Source organism: Phoenix dactylifera, chromosome 14, assembly GCF_009389715.1.
Source record: "Phoenix dactylifera cultivar Barhee BC4 chromosome 14, palm_55x_up_171113_PBpolish2nd_filt_p, whole genome shotgun sequence".
NCBI lineage: Eukaryota > Viridiplantae > Streptophyta > Magnoliopsida > Arecales > Arecaceae > Phoenix > Phoenix dactylifera.
In genome coordinates this window covers 17,728,134-17,744,246 of record NC_052405.1, presented here as the reverse complement: position 1 = coordinate 17,744,246, position 16,113 = coordinate 17,728,134, and the positions used below count along the sequence as shown (strand labels likewise).

Below are 16,113 nucleotides of genomic sequence, written 5' to 3'. Positions count from 1 at the left end.
CTGTGTAACTGCATCATAGCATGCTAATAACTCAGCTTCCATTGTTGAAGCAGCTGTCATCTTTTGCTTCGAACTCTTCCACGAGACTGCACCACCAGCTAGTAGAAAGATATAACCTGATGTTGATTTTCTACTATCTGGACATCCCGCAAAGTCTGAGTCTGAGTATCCAACTATCTCCAAAAGATCGGATTTGTTGTATGTGAGCATATGATCTTGAGTTCCTTGAAGATATCTCAATACTTTCTTTGCAGCTCTCCAATGTTCCATTCCTGGATTAGCTTGAAATCTCTCCAGTAATCCCACAACATATGCTATATCAGGTCTGGTACAGACTTGAGCATACATTAAAGTCCCAATTAGTGAAGCATATGGAAATGCTTTCATATGCTCCCTTTCAATTTCATTCCTCGGAGATTGTGATTGGCTCAACTTTTCACCTTTAGTAATAGGCACTGGGCTTGGTTTGGAATTTTCCATACCAAATCTCTCCAACATTTTCTTAATGTAGGCTTTTTGAGATAGACAAACTTTTCCCTTAGATCTATCTCTATGAACCTCAATGCTGATGACATATGAGGCTTCACCCATATCCTTCATATCAAAATTACTGGAGAGAAATTGCTTAGTCTCCCTAAGCAATGCCAAATCACTACTAGCAAGCAAAATGCTATCTACATATAGGACTAGAAAAATAAATCGACTCCCACTAATCTTAAGATAGATACATCTATCAACAACGTTTTCTACAAAGCCAAATGTAGGAATGACGTTATTGAACTTAAGATACCACTGTCGGGATGATTGCTTGAGTCCATATATAGACTTATTTAGCTTGCAAACTTTTTGACTCTGACCTTCTGAAACAAAACCTTCAGGTTGTTTCATGTAAACTTCTTCCTCTAAATCTCCATTAAGAAATGCAGTTCTCACATCCATTTGGTGCAGCTCTAAGTCAAAATGAGCCACCAAAGCCATAATTATTCTTAAAGAGTCCTTCTTTGAAACTGGAGAAAAGGTCTCATGATAATCAATACCCTCCTTTTGAGTAAATTCTTTGGCAACAAGTCTGGCCTTATGTCGCTCTACCTTGCCCTTGGAGTCTCTTTTGGTTTTAAAAACCCATTTGCAGCGTACTGCAGTAGCTCCAGGAGGTAGTTCAACTAGATTCCAAACATTGTTTTTAGCCATAGAATCTATCTCATCTTTCATAGCATCTAGCCATTTGGAGGAATTTACTGAATTTATGGCTTGTGAGAAATTTATTGGATCATCTATATTCCCTATGTCATAATCGCTTTCTTGAAGGTATACTATATAATCTGGTGGGATTGGAGATCTCCTTACCCTTGATGACCTTCTTAAAGTTGCTTCTTGATCCACTGGTTCTATAGGTGGAGGAGCAACATTCTCAGTGATAATTGGCACAGATTCAAGTGGAACATTAATAGTAGACTCATCCTCCTCTAAATCATTATCAATGATAGGTAGATGAATCATTGGCTGCTTATTTGAATCTTACACACCATACGGAGTTTGCTTTTTCTCAAAATTAATTTCTTGAGGTTTTATACTTCCACTGATTTGGTCATTTTCAAGAAATCTAGCATTTTTTGTCTCCACAATCCTCAAAGTATGATTAAGACAGTAAAACCTGTATCCCTTGGACTTTTCTGGATAACCAATAAAATAACAACTAATGGTTCTAAAATTCAACTTTTTCTCTTGTGGGTTGTACACTCCTACATATCCAAACTTCATAGGGTGTTTTTGAGACATCTTTAGTAGGAACCCTGTTTAGAATATACGCAGCGGTTTTTAAGGCATCAGCCCACAGAGAAATTGGAAGAGTTGAGTGACTAATCATACTTCTTACCATCTCCATTAATATTCGGTTTCTTCTTTCCGCAACTCCATTTTGATCAGGAGTACCAGGCATAGTGTATTGTGCAACTATACCTTGCTCTTGAAGAAATCGAGCAAATGGACCTAAATGTTGTCCAGTTTCAGTATACCTACCGTAGTATTTACCACCTCTATCTGATCTCACAACTTTAATCTTTTTATCAAGTTGTAACTCTACTTCTATTTTGAAAAGTTTAAAGGCATTTAATGCCTCAGCCTTATCATACAACAAGTAGAGATACCCATAGCATGAGTAATCATCAATAAAGGTGATAAAATACTTATGACCAGTAAAACATGGGGTCGAAAAAGGCCCACATATATCTATCTGTATGTATGAGATCCAATAAATTTGTGCTTCTTGTGGCACCTTTCTTAAACTTGTTAGTCTGCTTTCCCTTGATGCAGTCTAAACAAGTTTCAAAATCACCATAGTCAAGAGTTGGTAAAATTTCATCATTTGCTAATCTCTTGATTCTTTTTATGGAGATATGACCTAATCTTCGGTGCCATAACATTGATGAATTTTCGTTTATCATGCTACGTTTTAATCCATAATGTTCTTTATTTTGCAGGGATAAAAGGGATAGCTCAAAGGATGTATCAAGGTCTAATTTGAATAAACCATCCTCTAACAAGCAATTACCAACAATAACATTATTCAAGGAAAGGTTTACAAAAGACCGTCCAAATGAAACGGTATATCCAAAGGAAGTAAGTTTAGAAACAGATATCAAGTTTCTTGAAAATCCAGGTACATAGAAGGTATTTTCTAGGTACAAAATATGGCCAGTCTTTAAGGTCAATTTGAACGTTCCAACAGCTTCCACATGTGAACGCATCTTATTTCCCATTATGATGCTTCGCTCACTTTCCGTTGGAATTCTTTTGTTCAATAATCCCTGCAAAGTTTTACATATATGGATAGTAGCACCAGAGTCAATACCATGTGTTATGAGGTACATCAATAAAATTTGATTCATAACACACTAAGGAAAGAGAAGTACCTTTCTTTTCGAGCCATTTCTTGTACTTGGTGCAGTCCTTTTTCAAATGTCCATGTTTCCTACAGAAGAAGCAGTTTATTTGCCTTTTGTCAGTCACTTTGGCTGACACTTTCATTTTCTTCTTCTTAACAGGTATATGATGATTGGTACCGCCGACCTCTTTATGTCCTTTTCCCTTATGAGAGGTGAGATAAACACTCTCTTGCCTCTCTTGTTTTATTCTCTACTCCTCATCAACACACATGGCTAGAAGTTGATTCATAGTCCATTTTTCTGTGTGTGTGTTGTATGAGATCTTAAATAGTGCATATGCCATAGGCAGAGAATTAAGAACAAAGTGTACAAGAAAAGTCTCTGACATGTCTACTTCCAATGATTTTAATTGGGCAACAATGTCACGTAATTCCATAATGTGCTCGCGTATGCCACCATTATCATTATACTTTAAGGAAGCAAACTTTGATATTAAGGTGCTGGCTAGGGCTTTCTTTGAACTCACAAATTGCTCTTCTACTGCTGTTAAGAATTCTTTTGCAGTTTTGCAATCAGAAATTGAACCCCTTATCTTTCTGGAGATATGATTTTGTATGAGTAAAAGACTTAAGCGGTTTGACCGCTCCCACCTCTCATACAACTTTTTCTCCTCTGGCGTAATTTCTTCTGTGGGGACAGGTGGCATGTCCTCACGAAGTGCCAGATCAATATCCATGCACCCTAAAGTAAATGTCAGTCTTTCTTTCCATTCCGAAAAATTTGAACCATTAAGTATTGGGATGCATGATGTAAATTGTGAAAAAACTGTCGAAAACAAAGCTGCAAAATATATGCTTACTATGAATATGCATGCTATAATTACGCTAAAACCTTATCTAAATCACTAACCCATATTAGCAATTTAGTTAGTAAATCAAAATTAACTTTATATGATTTACCCCTTTACGATAAAACTAATGCATAAGTATGACATTTAATGAACTTTATATATCTAGTTGGAAAAATCCAAAGAATAACAGCCAGATCAGCTCCAGATCGGTGGTGGAGCACTAGGCTCACTTAAGTACCAGCCTTTCTTAGGCACGTATGCCTTTTTGACAAGCTTTTCTTAGACACCGTTATTCAATGGATAAAATTTTACTAAATATTTGTTCAATATTAATGAAGAATTCAAGGCCTTTGGGCAACAAGATTTCATCATAAATATCATACTAATAACATTGTTTCATCCCATCATTAACTTTGTATAATGACTTCCCTTTGGGGCCGGTTCATTATATATGATGCAATTATTCAATTTCATGAGATGGTGATAAAAGACTCTTTATTGATTAAATTAAATTAAAGCATTCTAAAATTTATGAGATGCTTTGGCTCATCACCACAAATATGCAAAATTTTAATCATTTTTATGTCTTTTCCTACATAAGATGCTTTGGCTCGTCTCATGCATACATCACCCTTTTATCATAAAAATATGAATAATATAAACAATCATTTATCATCATAAAAAAGCATATAAATTGATCATTTATATAATAAATTCATTACAGGGACCAATATGTAATATTAGTGTACCATTTTGTGATGAATCCTAAGTACAGGATCAAATAAATATACTTTAGGACCTTTCGGTAATTTAACTTCCGGTTGGGGACCATAGATGAATTTCGGAATCCCCTTGTTTAGAATAACATATTGTCAGGGGTTTTTTTTGCAAAACTCACAGTTTAGTCAAAAGGATTCGGGTTTCAGGTTGCGGGTCGAAACCCAATAACCCGAGACCTGTTAATCCCTTCACCCCTTATATATATATATATATATATATATATATATATATATATATATATATATATATATATATATATATATATATATATATATATATATATATATATATATATATATATATATATATATATATATATATATATATATATCTTTAAATGGATTCGGATTTCGGGTTGGAACCCAAAACCCGAAACCCGATCCACTTACTTCATCTTCCCCAAACGAGATAATCGAAAGAAGAGGAAGAGGCGATCAAAACCGGTGATCTCCTCCCATTCTTTCGGTGGCGCAACCGCCGCCGCCGACCGCACGGAAGACGGAAAAACGGCCGCAGGCCACGGGAGCGGCCGCAGGACAGGGTCGAAGGCCGGTCGGCCGCAGGTTTTGGCCGCAAGGTGCGGCCGCAGCCCGCGGTCACGGGTTGCAGGGACGTCGGCCGAAGGCGCCGTGGGAGGCGCGGCTGGCGCCGCTGGCAACGGCCGGGGCGGCTTAGCGGCGGGCCGCAGGCCATGGCGGCCGAGTCTTCTTTCCCCTTTTTTTTTATTTCTTTCCTCTGCCCACGGTGGCCATGGCGGCCACAGGGAGTCGCAGCCGCTGCGGGCGCGCCGGTGCGGCGGGCCGCAGGGGCTGCCGGGGAGTCGGGCCTTAGACGGTGGCCCTGTTGGCCACTGGTTAGGACGGGGAGGGCCGCGACCGAGACCCGCCGCAGCGGCGGCCATGGCAGTGGCTCTCCCTTCCTTATTTTTTCAAACAGAGGTGAAAGGAGGGAAATAGGAGATGAAGGATTTAGTCCCACATCGGTCAGAAAAAAATCTTTCATATGTGTAAATAACATCGGGGTCTCCAATGTCTTCAACCAACGGGTCAAATAGGGGTAATTTATTTTGGAATCCAATTCACCCGCTCTGATACCATTCTGAAATGCGGGTGCAGCCATGATCAACCGAGATTTGCTGTGCTCTGAATAGAAATTGGCGAGAGATCTTCTGGAGAGAGAGCTCTTAATGCGTGTATTAGAGAAGGGGTCTGACAGGCTATTTATAGCTCTCTCCAGGGATCAAACATCGTGATTAGTTATACCCATGAAGAGTCACCTCCCATCAAGGCAACTCTTCACTAAGATGGAATTACCTTAATGTCCTTAAGTTTATCAGAATTTACGAAATCCAAGGGACACTTATCAAATATGGGTTCATATTAAATGGGATCAGGGTTTAATTAAAACGGGATCCAATAGCACTTTGGTCCCAAATTAATATCCAGGCTTTCTAAGTATGGTAAAAAGATTAGGTTCACACTCTACCGAGGGATGTTGTTAGACAATTTTTTTTTTTTTTTTTTTTTGGTAAACCGGCTTCTCACTACGTACGACGATGAGAGAGCCCAGAACTATCACAAAGCAAAACACGATCAAATGCCTGCGGCACATGGTCGGAGGAAGCCAAAAAACAAAACCAGAATGGTGGGCTGCATAGGAGGCGACCCAGTCCGCAGCCCTGTTCGCCTCCCGAAACACATGTGAAACCCGGAGTAAGTCTAGCTCCTCCCCCATGCTCCGGATGTCCCGGAGTAATGGGTGCAAGTCCGACCTGGCATGTCGGCAGCGAATCCAGTCCACTACTGTGGTCGAGTCACCCTCTAGAAGAATCCGTCGGGCACCCAGGTGTACTCTAGCATATACAAGACCCTCCCATGCCGCGTGCAACTCCGTCACATGGACGGATCCCTCAAAAGTGCGCCGGCCTCCGGCCACAATCAGTCTGGAGTCATGGTCTCTGATAACAAAGCCCACTCCACATCTGCTCCCGCCCTCCGCTACGCTGCCATCGAAATTCACCTTGAGAGAACCGGGGGTGGGGGCGCCCAGGATACCAGTGGTATCATCGCATATCTATGCGAGGAAGAAAAGGCGCCCCAGGTATCCCTATCCTCTCCAGATGAAGAGTCAGCTGCAGCGCTCACCAACTCAGCTGCATGTGCGAAAGCTCTAGTAACCACCGATCGCGGATAGAAACCTCTACCCTCAAATATCCTCGCATTCCTATCAAGCCAGATGTGATATGCCACGTGAGCCCATACTACTCCCCTGTCTGCCATGTCGACTCTCCGAGCTGAGTCCCTCACCTGACTCAAAAAGGCCTCAGTAGAGATGAAGGACTGGCGACGAGTCGCTACGAGGCCCCACACCTGACGCGTCCGCGGGCATGTAAACAGAACATGACCGATGGTCTCCTCCTCCCCCGGGCATCCCTCACAATCAGCTGGTATCGGCACCCCCCTCCTCGCCAAGGTCCCTCGGGTAGGTAGAATGCCCCATGCCACCCTCCACAGAAATAGGGCAACCCGTGGGTGCACACGTAATCGCCAAATCCAGCGACCCTCCAGCCGGCGTACAGAACCTATGTCCACTGTCGCCTGGAGATCACTAACTGTAGCTCTCGCCCTCCCAGTCGAGCTCCATACCCTCCTATCTGTCATCCCCTCAAGGGGTATAGGTGTGGCCAGTACCCTCTCGGCTAGGTCGTCACCGAAGAGGAGATGGATCCGATCAACATCCCATCTGGGCTCCTCGGACACTAGAAGATCGCTCACTCTGCTCCCGGCTATAGCTCCCGGATCGAACATAGTGGGCCATCTGGATAGCGATAATCCGGCCAACCATATATCCTCGACCACATCAATACTGCGACCATCACCCACCGCCCAAGAGATACAAGGAAGGACCCGAGGAGCTCGGGTGCACATCTCACGCCAGATGTAGGAGCACTGGCGCCCTGGTCTGAAGGAGTCTCCAGCACACCGCTCCCCATACTTCGCTCTCATCAGCCTGCTCCACAGCCCATCCGGCTCCAGAAGGAATCTAACCACATGCCTCGATGCCAATGCCTCCCGTCTAGTAATAAGGGAGCGAATGCCCAGCCCCCCGATAGCCGTCGGCTGACAAAGAACCTCCCAAGCAAGCAGATGAATGCCGCCTCCCAGTGCTCGCCCACCCCAAACAAACCTCCGCATCCATTGCTCCAAATGCTGTAGACATGCTATCGGAACCATAGTGTTCGAAAGCAGGAACAAGGGAATAGAGCTCAATACTGACCTCACCAATAAAACTCTGCCCATCATGGACAAGGCGCTCGCCTGCCACCCCTCCAGTCGCTGTCGGAGTCTGAGCTCCACCCCGGAGCAGTCTGCTCGACGCAGTCGCCGACCGGTGATGGGAACCCCTAGATACCGCATAAAACCGTCCTGCTCCTCAATCCCCAAAATCTCCGCGATGGCTGCCTTCACCTGAGGATCAATCCTCGGACTGTAGGAAATGGACGACTTTGCTAAGTTGACTCCCTGCCCGGAAGCACTACAGTACTCAAAAAGGATCCTCCGGATTGTCCCTGCCGTCCTCGTACTCGCACGTGACATCAAGAAGCAGTCATCAGCAAATAACAAGTGGGACAACTGGAAAGTACCTGACCTCGATGAGTAGGGCTCCAGCTCAGGGGTCTCAGCAGCATGTCGAAGAGCACGGGATAAAGCATCCGAGCAAAGAATAAAAAGCAGAGGTGACAGCGGGCAACCCTGCCGCAAACCCACAGAGGACCCGAAGAAACTCGTAGGCGTACCATTCACTAAAATAGCAAAGGAGGGGTCCCTGATGCAACTCAGCACCCATCTGATCCACTGGTGATGAAACCCAAAAGCCTCCAAGGAGTGTGCCACAAAGTGCCAGTCCAATCTATCATACGCCCTCTCCATGTCCAACTTAATGCCCATCAACCCCCGCCTACGTGGGGCCTGCTTGAGATCACACATAAACTCCTGAGCTATCAATATATTATCTGAAATACTCCGGCCCCCAACAAAAGCCCCCTGCTCAGGACTAATCAAGTCAGTCAGTAACCCTCTCACTCTCCTTACCAGAATTTTGGCTATGATTTTGTAGAGGGTGGTGCAAAGGCTAATGGGCCGAAAATGGCTCGGCTCTGTAGCATCCTGCTTTTTTGGAATAAGAGTAATAAGAGTCTGTTTCCACTCACTAGAAACAGTGCCTGAGCTAAAACACAACATGATATCCTCTGTCACATCTGTCCTAACTATATGCCAGTACCTCCTGAAAAAAAGAGGGGGGAAGCCATCCGGCCCGGGGGCCTTATCCTCAGCTAAGGACCAAAGGCTTTCCTGAATCTCTGATACTGACACCGGCCTGATCAACTTATAATTCTCCTCATTAGAAACCTTCCTGGACGGGGGAGGTTGGGTGGGCAGCTCCCCCCCACCGGTAGGCTCAGTCCATCTAGATTTGAAGAAGTCCTCCAATATCCTCCTAACCAAAAGAGGGTCATCAGTCAACTGCCCACCGCTCTCTCTGATGCTATAAATCCTGTTCCTCTGCCGGCGAATAATAGTGGCCTGATGAAAAAACCTGGTGTTACGATCCCCCTCCATAATCCACTGAGCTCGCAATTTTTGTCTCCAAAAGGTCTCCTGCTGTCGTAGCAATGAATGATGCATAGCCAACTGCGCCCGGAGCTCAGTCTGCTCCTCCTCTGACAGCCCACCATTCTGCTCTTCCCTTTCCTGAATAGCTGCAATCAAACCTTCAGCCCCTTCGATCCTCCTGAAAATATTCCCCACCTCCACCTTATTCCATTTCCGCAGGCGTCGTTTGGTCATCTCAAGCCTACGTGACACCCTATGAATAGCATCCCCACGAACGGGCACCTGCCAAGCTTCCCTCACCACCTCCCAAGATTGTGGGTATGAGAGCCACAATTTCTCAAACCGAAATGGGCCACAACTATGGACAGTGGGGGAAGTACATACCAATAAGGGGCAATGATCTGACGCAATCCGTGGCAGATGACATACCCTGAAATCAGGCCAGCTCTGAACCCACCCAGCTGTGGCGAAAACCCGATCAATACGCTCCCATACCCTAGCACGACCCAGTCTGTTGTTGCACCAAGTGAATCGCGGCCCGGAGAACCCCAGATCCACCAATCCATTACCCATAATGAAGTCCTGAAACTCCCTTACCTCCAGTTTATTCGTGAACGGTCTACCTCCCCTCTTCTCCAAGTGGCTGTCAATACAATTGAAATCCCCGGCCACTAGTGTTGGATAACCATGCTGGATAAGGCTACCTACCTCATCCCATAAAATTCTCCTCTCCTGATAGTCAGTACTAGCATAGATAGCAGAAAACACCCATGGCTGCCCATTCCCCTCCGATATAATCATCACAACATTCTGATTACATTCATTGAAGACATCTAATTTGCAACCATTCAACCGCCACATGACAATAATACCTCCTGACAGTCCACGTGATTCAATAGCATAAAATCCCCATGAACTGGGAATCCTCCTTCTTGCTTGTTCCAGGCTTCTACCAGAAAGTCTGGTCTCAAGGATTACACAAACGGTTGGTTCATGTGTATGAACTAACCTCCGAAAAGCCGGCCTAAATGACGGTTTCCCGGCACCCCGGCAATTCCAAACAAGAATCTGCATATCAATTGTTAGAGAGGGAGTGACAGCCCTCCCCTAGCCTAGATCCCTCAAAAGAAGCCTCCCAGCCTCGCATGGCCTTCTTCACCTTGGAAGCAACACGTTGATGGGCCGCCACAGTGATTTGCAGACTCTCCGTCTCAGCACCAGATCCACCTTGTTCACCCAGTCGACGACTCACAGAGCCACCTTCTCCCGCTCCTCCGCATGGTTCCTTCCTCACCAGCCCCTTCTCCCCCGCCTTCCGCGATGCCAGTTTCTTCCCCTTCTTCCGGGTGCTGTCAGTCTGCTTCACTCGGTGATCACCTCCAACCCCCTTGCCAATGTCATCCGGGACAGTGGGCTCCTCCTTAATAGCCTTCGCCTCATCTTCCCGAAGACCCTGATCACCTCCGGCGCCGCCCTGGGATGTAGCCGCCACCCAGTCCTTCCGAGGCTCCGACCCTGCAGCTTGCTGCAACCGTTCACAACCCCTGTTTTTGCCATTCGTGGCTATCGGCTCACCCACCATCGGCACCCACAGATCGGAGGGGGGTATCGGGGTTGGCTCGATGAAGCTCGGGCAGTGTCGTCGCCGGTGGTCAGCACTGTCTCCCCCAGCTTCGGAGTGATTAGTCTCAGGGAAAGGGAGAGGAAGGAAACCTGAGAGACCCCCGTCCGCCCGACTCGGGCCCGCAAGCCCCATCTCCCCTTGGTGTCTTGGGCTAGCGGCGGGTTTGGATAGCCCAGCATCAAGGCCCACAGCCTCATGGACCATTGTCCCCTGGGCCTCCATCACTCGACCCAGTTTATCTCCCGAAAGCCCATCAGCCAACTCGCCGAGTTGGACCGGCTCAGACTCAGTAATAAAGGGAGGGTCAACCAGGCTTACCTCGGAAGAAGAGGCCGAGTCGCCGCCGTTGGTGTCCACCGCCGGTGCTTTCCCCCGGTCAAGCGCAACCACCATCTTCCGCCCCTCGATCCCCGCCGGAACCTCGGCTAGCCGCTGGTTGCTCGACGAAGCTCCGGTCACATGATTAACAGCAGGTTGACCTCGGGTTGGTTTTGCCCCCAACCCAGTAGTCGTCTTCTTCGCCGGCTCCCCATCGATAGGTTTCGACAAGTGGATCCGGTTGGTCACCAGCCACGGCCCATACGTTGGCCGCAATGGACGGTCACGACCCACATCCACATCCGCCGGAGTCTGTGGAAGCGCCCCCTTGTCTATCAGCCCTTGTAACCCTCCCCCTTCCGGTGCCGGACCCTGAGGACTGCAGCTATCCCTTCCATGGCCGAGGCACCCGCACTGGTAGCAAACCCCAGGCAGGTTCTCGAAGGTGAAGGCCTGCCAGATCAGCTCTGAGACCCCTTGAAGATAAGTCCCTGGCCGCAGTGGGGTTAGGGCATCCAGTTCTAGTTTGACCCTAGCATAACCTAGCCGCCGCCTGCCGTCCGTCGTTGCGTCTACCGCCAATGGTCGTCCGGCTACACCAGCAATGTCGAGGATTGACTCCCTATCCCAGAACTCGAGGGGAAGAGCTGGCAATCTCACCCAGGTGACAACCCTTGACACCACCTGGACTCCGGCCACAAAATCGGGCCGCCACTTCTCCATGGCAACGAGTTGCCCCGCTACCAGCCATGGGCCACACTGTAACACCATATCCCGCTCCTCCTCCTTCTTGAAGCATATAGCCAGGTGGCCCGCCGCCATAGGAAAGCCCTCGATCCCATTGCCGATCCTCGCCCTATAATGAATCTCCTTCACCATCCTATCCACCGGAATCGGGCGGCCAAGACTTCGTGCCAGAAGGGTTGTCGACGCCCATGTCTTCCGGGCTCTATCGATCCTCTCCTGGGGGAGCGTCAGTACCTCCCTGAAAACCCTCTGGTTCTGCCGGAGTTCCGTCTGGGAGATCTCGAAGGTGGTCCACTGCGGCCGCCGCGGGGGGCCTGGACCACCGCCGACCACAGGGGCTTGACATACCCTTCTAGTTTGTCCATCAGCCGCCGATCCCCACTCCCCCCATTCGCTCTGGTCCCAACCACCTCCTTCCCCTTCTGGTTCGCTGCCGCCGCCCGCCTGGTCTCCGCCACCTCCCCGCCGCCGCCGCCGCTCATCTTCTACCTCCATCTGACTTCCCCTCTTTCTTTAGAACCAGAATGAATAGAGACTATGGGTGCTAGAGTGGGAGCAGGATCTCTTTTTTTCTCCAGGAAATTAAATGCATTAATTTCAACTAAACATGAATAGATATATCTGTGGAAATCAGAAAATCAAATATTTGAAAACTGAGATCGGGCAAAGAAGCCTATAATGTTGATCCCATGTCTTTAGCCATGTAAGATGTCATCCAATTAGCAGTACTATTAGCCTCTCTGTAAACATGTGGACGTCAATAGAGAATAATGAGTGCATCATTCTCCACAATCATGTAATAGTGGATGCCAACCACTACGACTAAGAGGTGGATCAAAAAGCTATTTGACAACACTCAGAGTCACTCTCTAAATAAATTTGTGAAGCCCCCAATATATATATATATAGCATAATTTAGTCCCTTTCAGGCCGCATGCAATTGTGCCATTGGAACTTTCATATTAAAAATCCTAATACCATCTGCTACAATAAATATACCAGTAGCACTACAGATAACAAAGCCTGATCTACCAGGAGATTAGAAGCTTGATCGCTTGCAGTGAACTAAAGGAGTTTTATCGCTTGCAGTGAAACTATCTCCAACCATCAATTGGCCCTTATGTAGGATTTAGGACATGTTTGGTGTTGTTCTTACATTCAAAAAGGAAAAATAAAAATTGGAAGCTAGCTTTTACAAGATTTTTATAAAAAAAAAAACTTTTTATAGAAGCACCATTAGATAATACTACTAACTGTTTGGCACCACTATTAGAGAAGCCAAAAGTACTTCCTAGAGTCCAAAAAATATTTTTGGGCCATATTTGAGCTTAGAGCAGCCTGGAAGGGTATAACCTATGCCAGGCGAATTCTGGGTGTGGATCGCATTCTTCTAGAGAGGGATTCGGCTACGGTCATCTAGTAGATCCGCAGTCGAGGACGTGCAGGAGAGGAGCAACCGCTGCTCCACGATATTTGCAGATTCCTAAGGAAGTGCGGCTCTCACCAGGCCACGAACGTCTACAGGGAGGCAAACGATGCTGCCGTTTAGGTTGCTTTCTATGCGGCTCACCATGCTAGATTTTTCGTTTGGTCATATTATAGCTCAGTGTCGGAGACCTTATGTAGTATCTTATTTTCTGATTTTATTGGCCATATTTACACCCGGGTGTGAGCCGCCATTGTACCAATATATAGAGTATCTTTTTGGGAAAGTGCACTATTGATTGAAAATCACAAAACCATCCCCTTAAGCAATGCCAAATGTGTAGGATATTATGGCGTTGAGCTTGGGGAGCTATTAAATGTGGATAGGAGCCTCCTCATGGTTCCCTTCCAACTCTTCTCTAGTCTCTATCCTTTCTTATCCTAATTCAATCTTAGGCCAGCTTGACTGAGCTATTAGGAACTATGAGCATATGGCAAGGCACCCCTAGATTCAGCTTATGCCAGCAATTTTCAATTGATGCAACAACAATTAACATAGTAAACCATGCACGTAACCAATGAATGAAAGGAAATTATGCGCTTTTTATATGCCCTTTGTGCTATATAATGTACTCTTTTAAATTATTTGATAGTGATGGCTATGTCAATGTTATCGACATGGCAAGATACTCCATAGGAAGGGATCATTACCTATTTCTATGCTCTTTCTTTGAATATTTTGTGGAATTGGACCTCTCCGCCAAAGGTTTGAGTCTACTTGTTGGACTTTGGATTGGTAGGAGACGTAGTCAAAAAACACACCACCACATTTGCCATGGAGCTTGTGACTTTGCCACCCAGCATTGAGAAAATCTCAATGAGGTGCTCAATGAAGTTGGCCAACCATCTGGCCAACTTGCATCCACTCCGGTCCATGTCGGGCTTCGCCGACCAATTACAAGTCGGTCAGCACCAGTCCTAATGATTATTAATGCAATTGCTTGATAAATATTTGTGATATACGACTTATTTAAGTCAAGGATAGATCAAGTTTTGAACATGACATCAATGTGACTACTAGCCTAGCTACCTTCTCAATAGTCCATTGTGCACCAGACAAGGACCAACTCTACCAAATTGTCCTGATTTGCTCAGGCTGATTCAATTATATCTGGACTGGACCAATAAAATGGAATGTGCCAACTCAGTTAACCTACTTAACCACTATTAGCAACAAAAGAAGCTAGTAGTTGATGCATGATTTATTGCAATAACTGGCAGGGTGCCATGCAAGATAACAACACCTAAGTCTTATAACTAAGACAATTAAGAATTACTAAATGGTGTCCTTGAACCAAGCTTCTTTAATGGTGATTGGAAAGAGATTGTTGTTAACTAGTTTTTGTAGTTGTAACTGTAAGATTGGCCTTGCCAGCACCTAAAAGGCTGGCAGTTGGCTTCTCTTGAAGTAGGGTCATGCCTTTTAATAATTAATATAGTGTCCATGATTATAAGAAAAGGTTATAAACCAACTCATTCCCCAAAACGAAAAGCAAAAATCAGCTTAAGTATTGAGCTTGGACTTAGAAAACAAGAAATCATTGGGCTATTTTTTGTTAAGTCTGTCCCAAAAAAATCATTGTTAATTACTTCAGAAGGAAATCAAGGTCAGAAGGAAGCCCATGGGTTGATATTTCAAAATTTGTTTGGCCATGCAATTTTCCAAGCGTTTAGGTAAAAAGGAATTAATTGTCATTGGGAACATGTTCTTCCCATGATCACCATTGCTTAAGATTTGGAACATTTTTCTCATTCTTTTGTTTCTTCTTGTTGTATAGTCGAGCTTTTTTTTTTATGAAATATAAAAGCCAATCCAAATATATGAAGAAACAAAGTTATTCAAAGAAGAGAGAGGGATTCGTACCCTTGGTAGATTGTTCTTGTAATCTGTACTGGTTACAAATATTGGTTGAGGTGATATCTTCTTAAAAATATTTCCGAATAATATATATAGCTTGGGTGAGAGCTGAGAGCCATTTTTTTCTCTTGAAATGCTATCGTTGTTGATTAAGCCACATGACCAAGATCTAAATTACATTAACTCAAGTTCCTTACTCACATAGCTGATGAGATGCAGAATGGAAGCACAACACTAATCCTAGTTACTATCAGTTTGTTATGTCATATGCTGTTAAGCTCATATATATGATGCAGTTGATGGTTAATTAGAAATCAGTACCCAACTATACTAACCACGGAAAATTAATGAAAAATTTCAAAGCACAAAACACATACACTTTTCTTGGAGAAAGGGAAAAGAAAAAAAACACAGATAATGCCTTCAGCTTTGGCTTGATGGTTAATTAGAAATCAGTACCTGGGGAGTCGGTCAGGCTTGTGAGTTTGTGGTATAATCGTACAACAAACATCTACATGCAAACCATTATTTATGTGCTATCATAATTATAACAACAATATACCACAGTGGCCATATGTGAAGTAATCATTGGTTTAAGAATGCAATATCTATTTTCTGTATTATATTTTAGGTATATTTTAAACACTATCAGGTATATGAAAACATCACTGGAACGTACGCTACAGTGTATGGTATAACAAATCTAAATGCAATTTATCTTTCATAACCATATTATTTTGTTGTTATGAGTCATTATAACAATTATTAGAAGGCTACTATAACTTAGAGCTAGAACACCTTACGACAAGAAAATCAAGCATTGCCAATGCTTTTTAATGGCTATACCGATGCGAATAAACGTTCGTAGTTTTATTTCTAACGCTTTCTAAAATGTCGCAAAAGTGTCGGCTATGCTACCGTCAAAAACTAACTTTACAACGCTATTAAAGGGT

At 44.9% G+C, this 16,113-nt stretch overlaps 1 protein-coding gene across 1 annotated transcript; it reads right to left on the bottom strand.

Annotated features, from left to right (window-relative positions):
- Positions 1–3,135: 3,135 nt before the first annotated feature.
- LOC120113179 lies at positions 3,136–3,621 on the bottom strand. The gene has a single exon (XM_039133993.1). It carries the CDS (start codon positions 3,619–3,621, stop codon positions 3,136–3,138), a length of 486 nt encoding a protein of 161 aa, XP_038989921.1.
- Between the last annotated feature and the right edge of the window lie 12,492 nt (positions 3,622–16,113).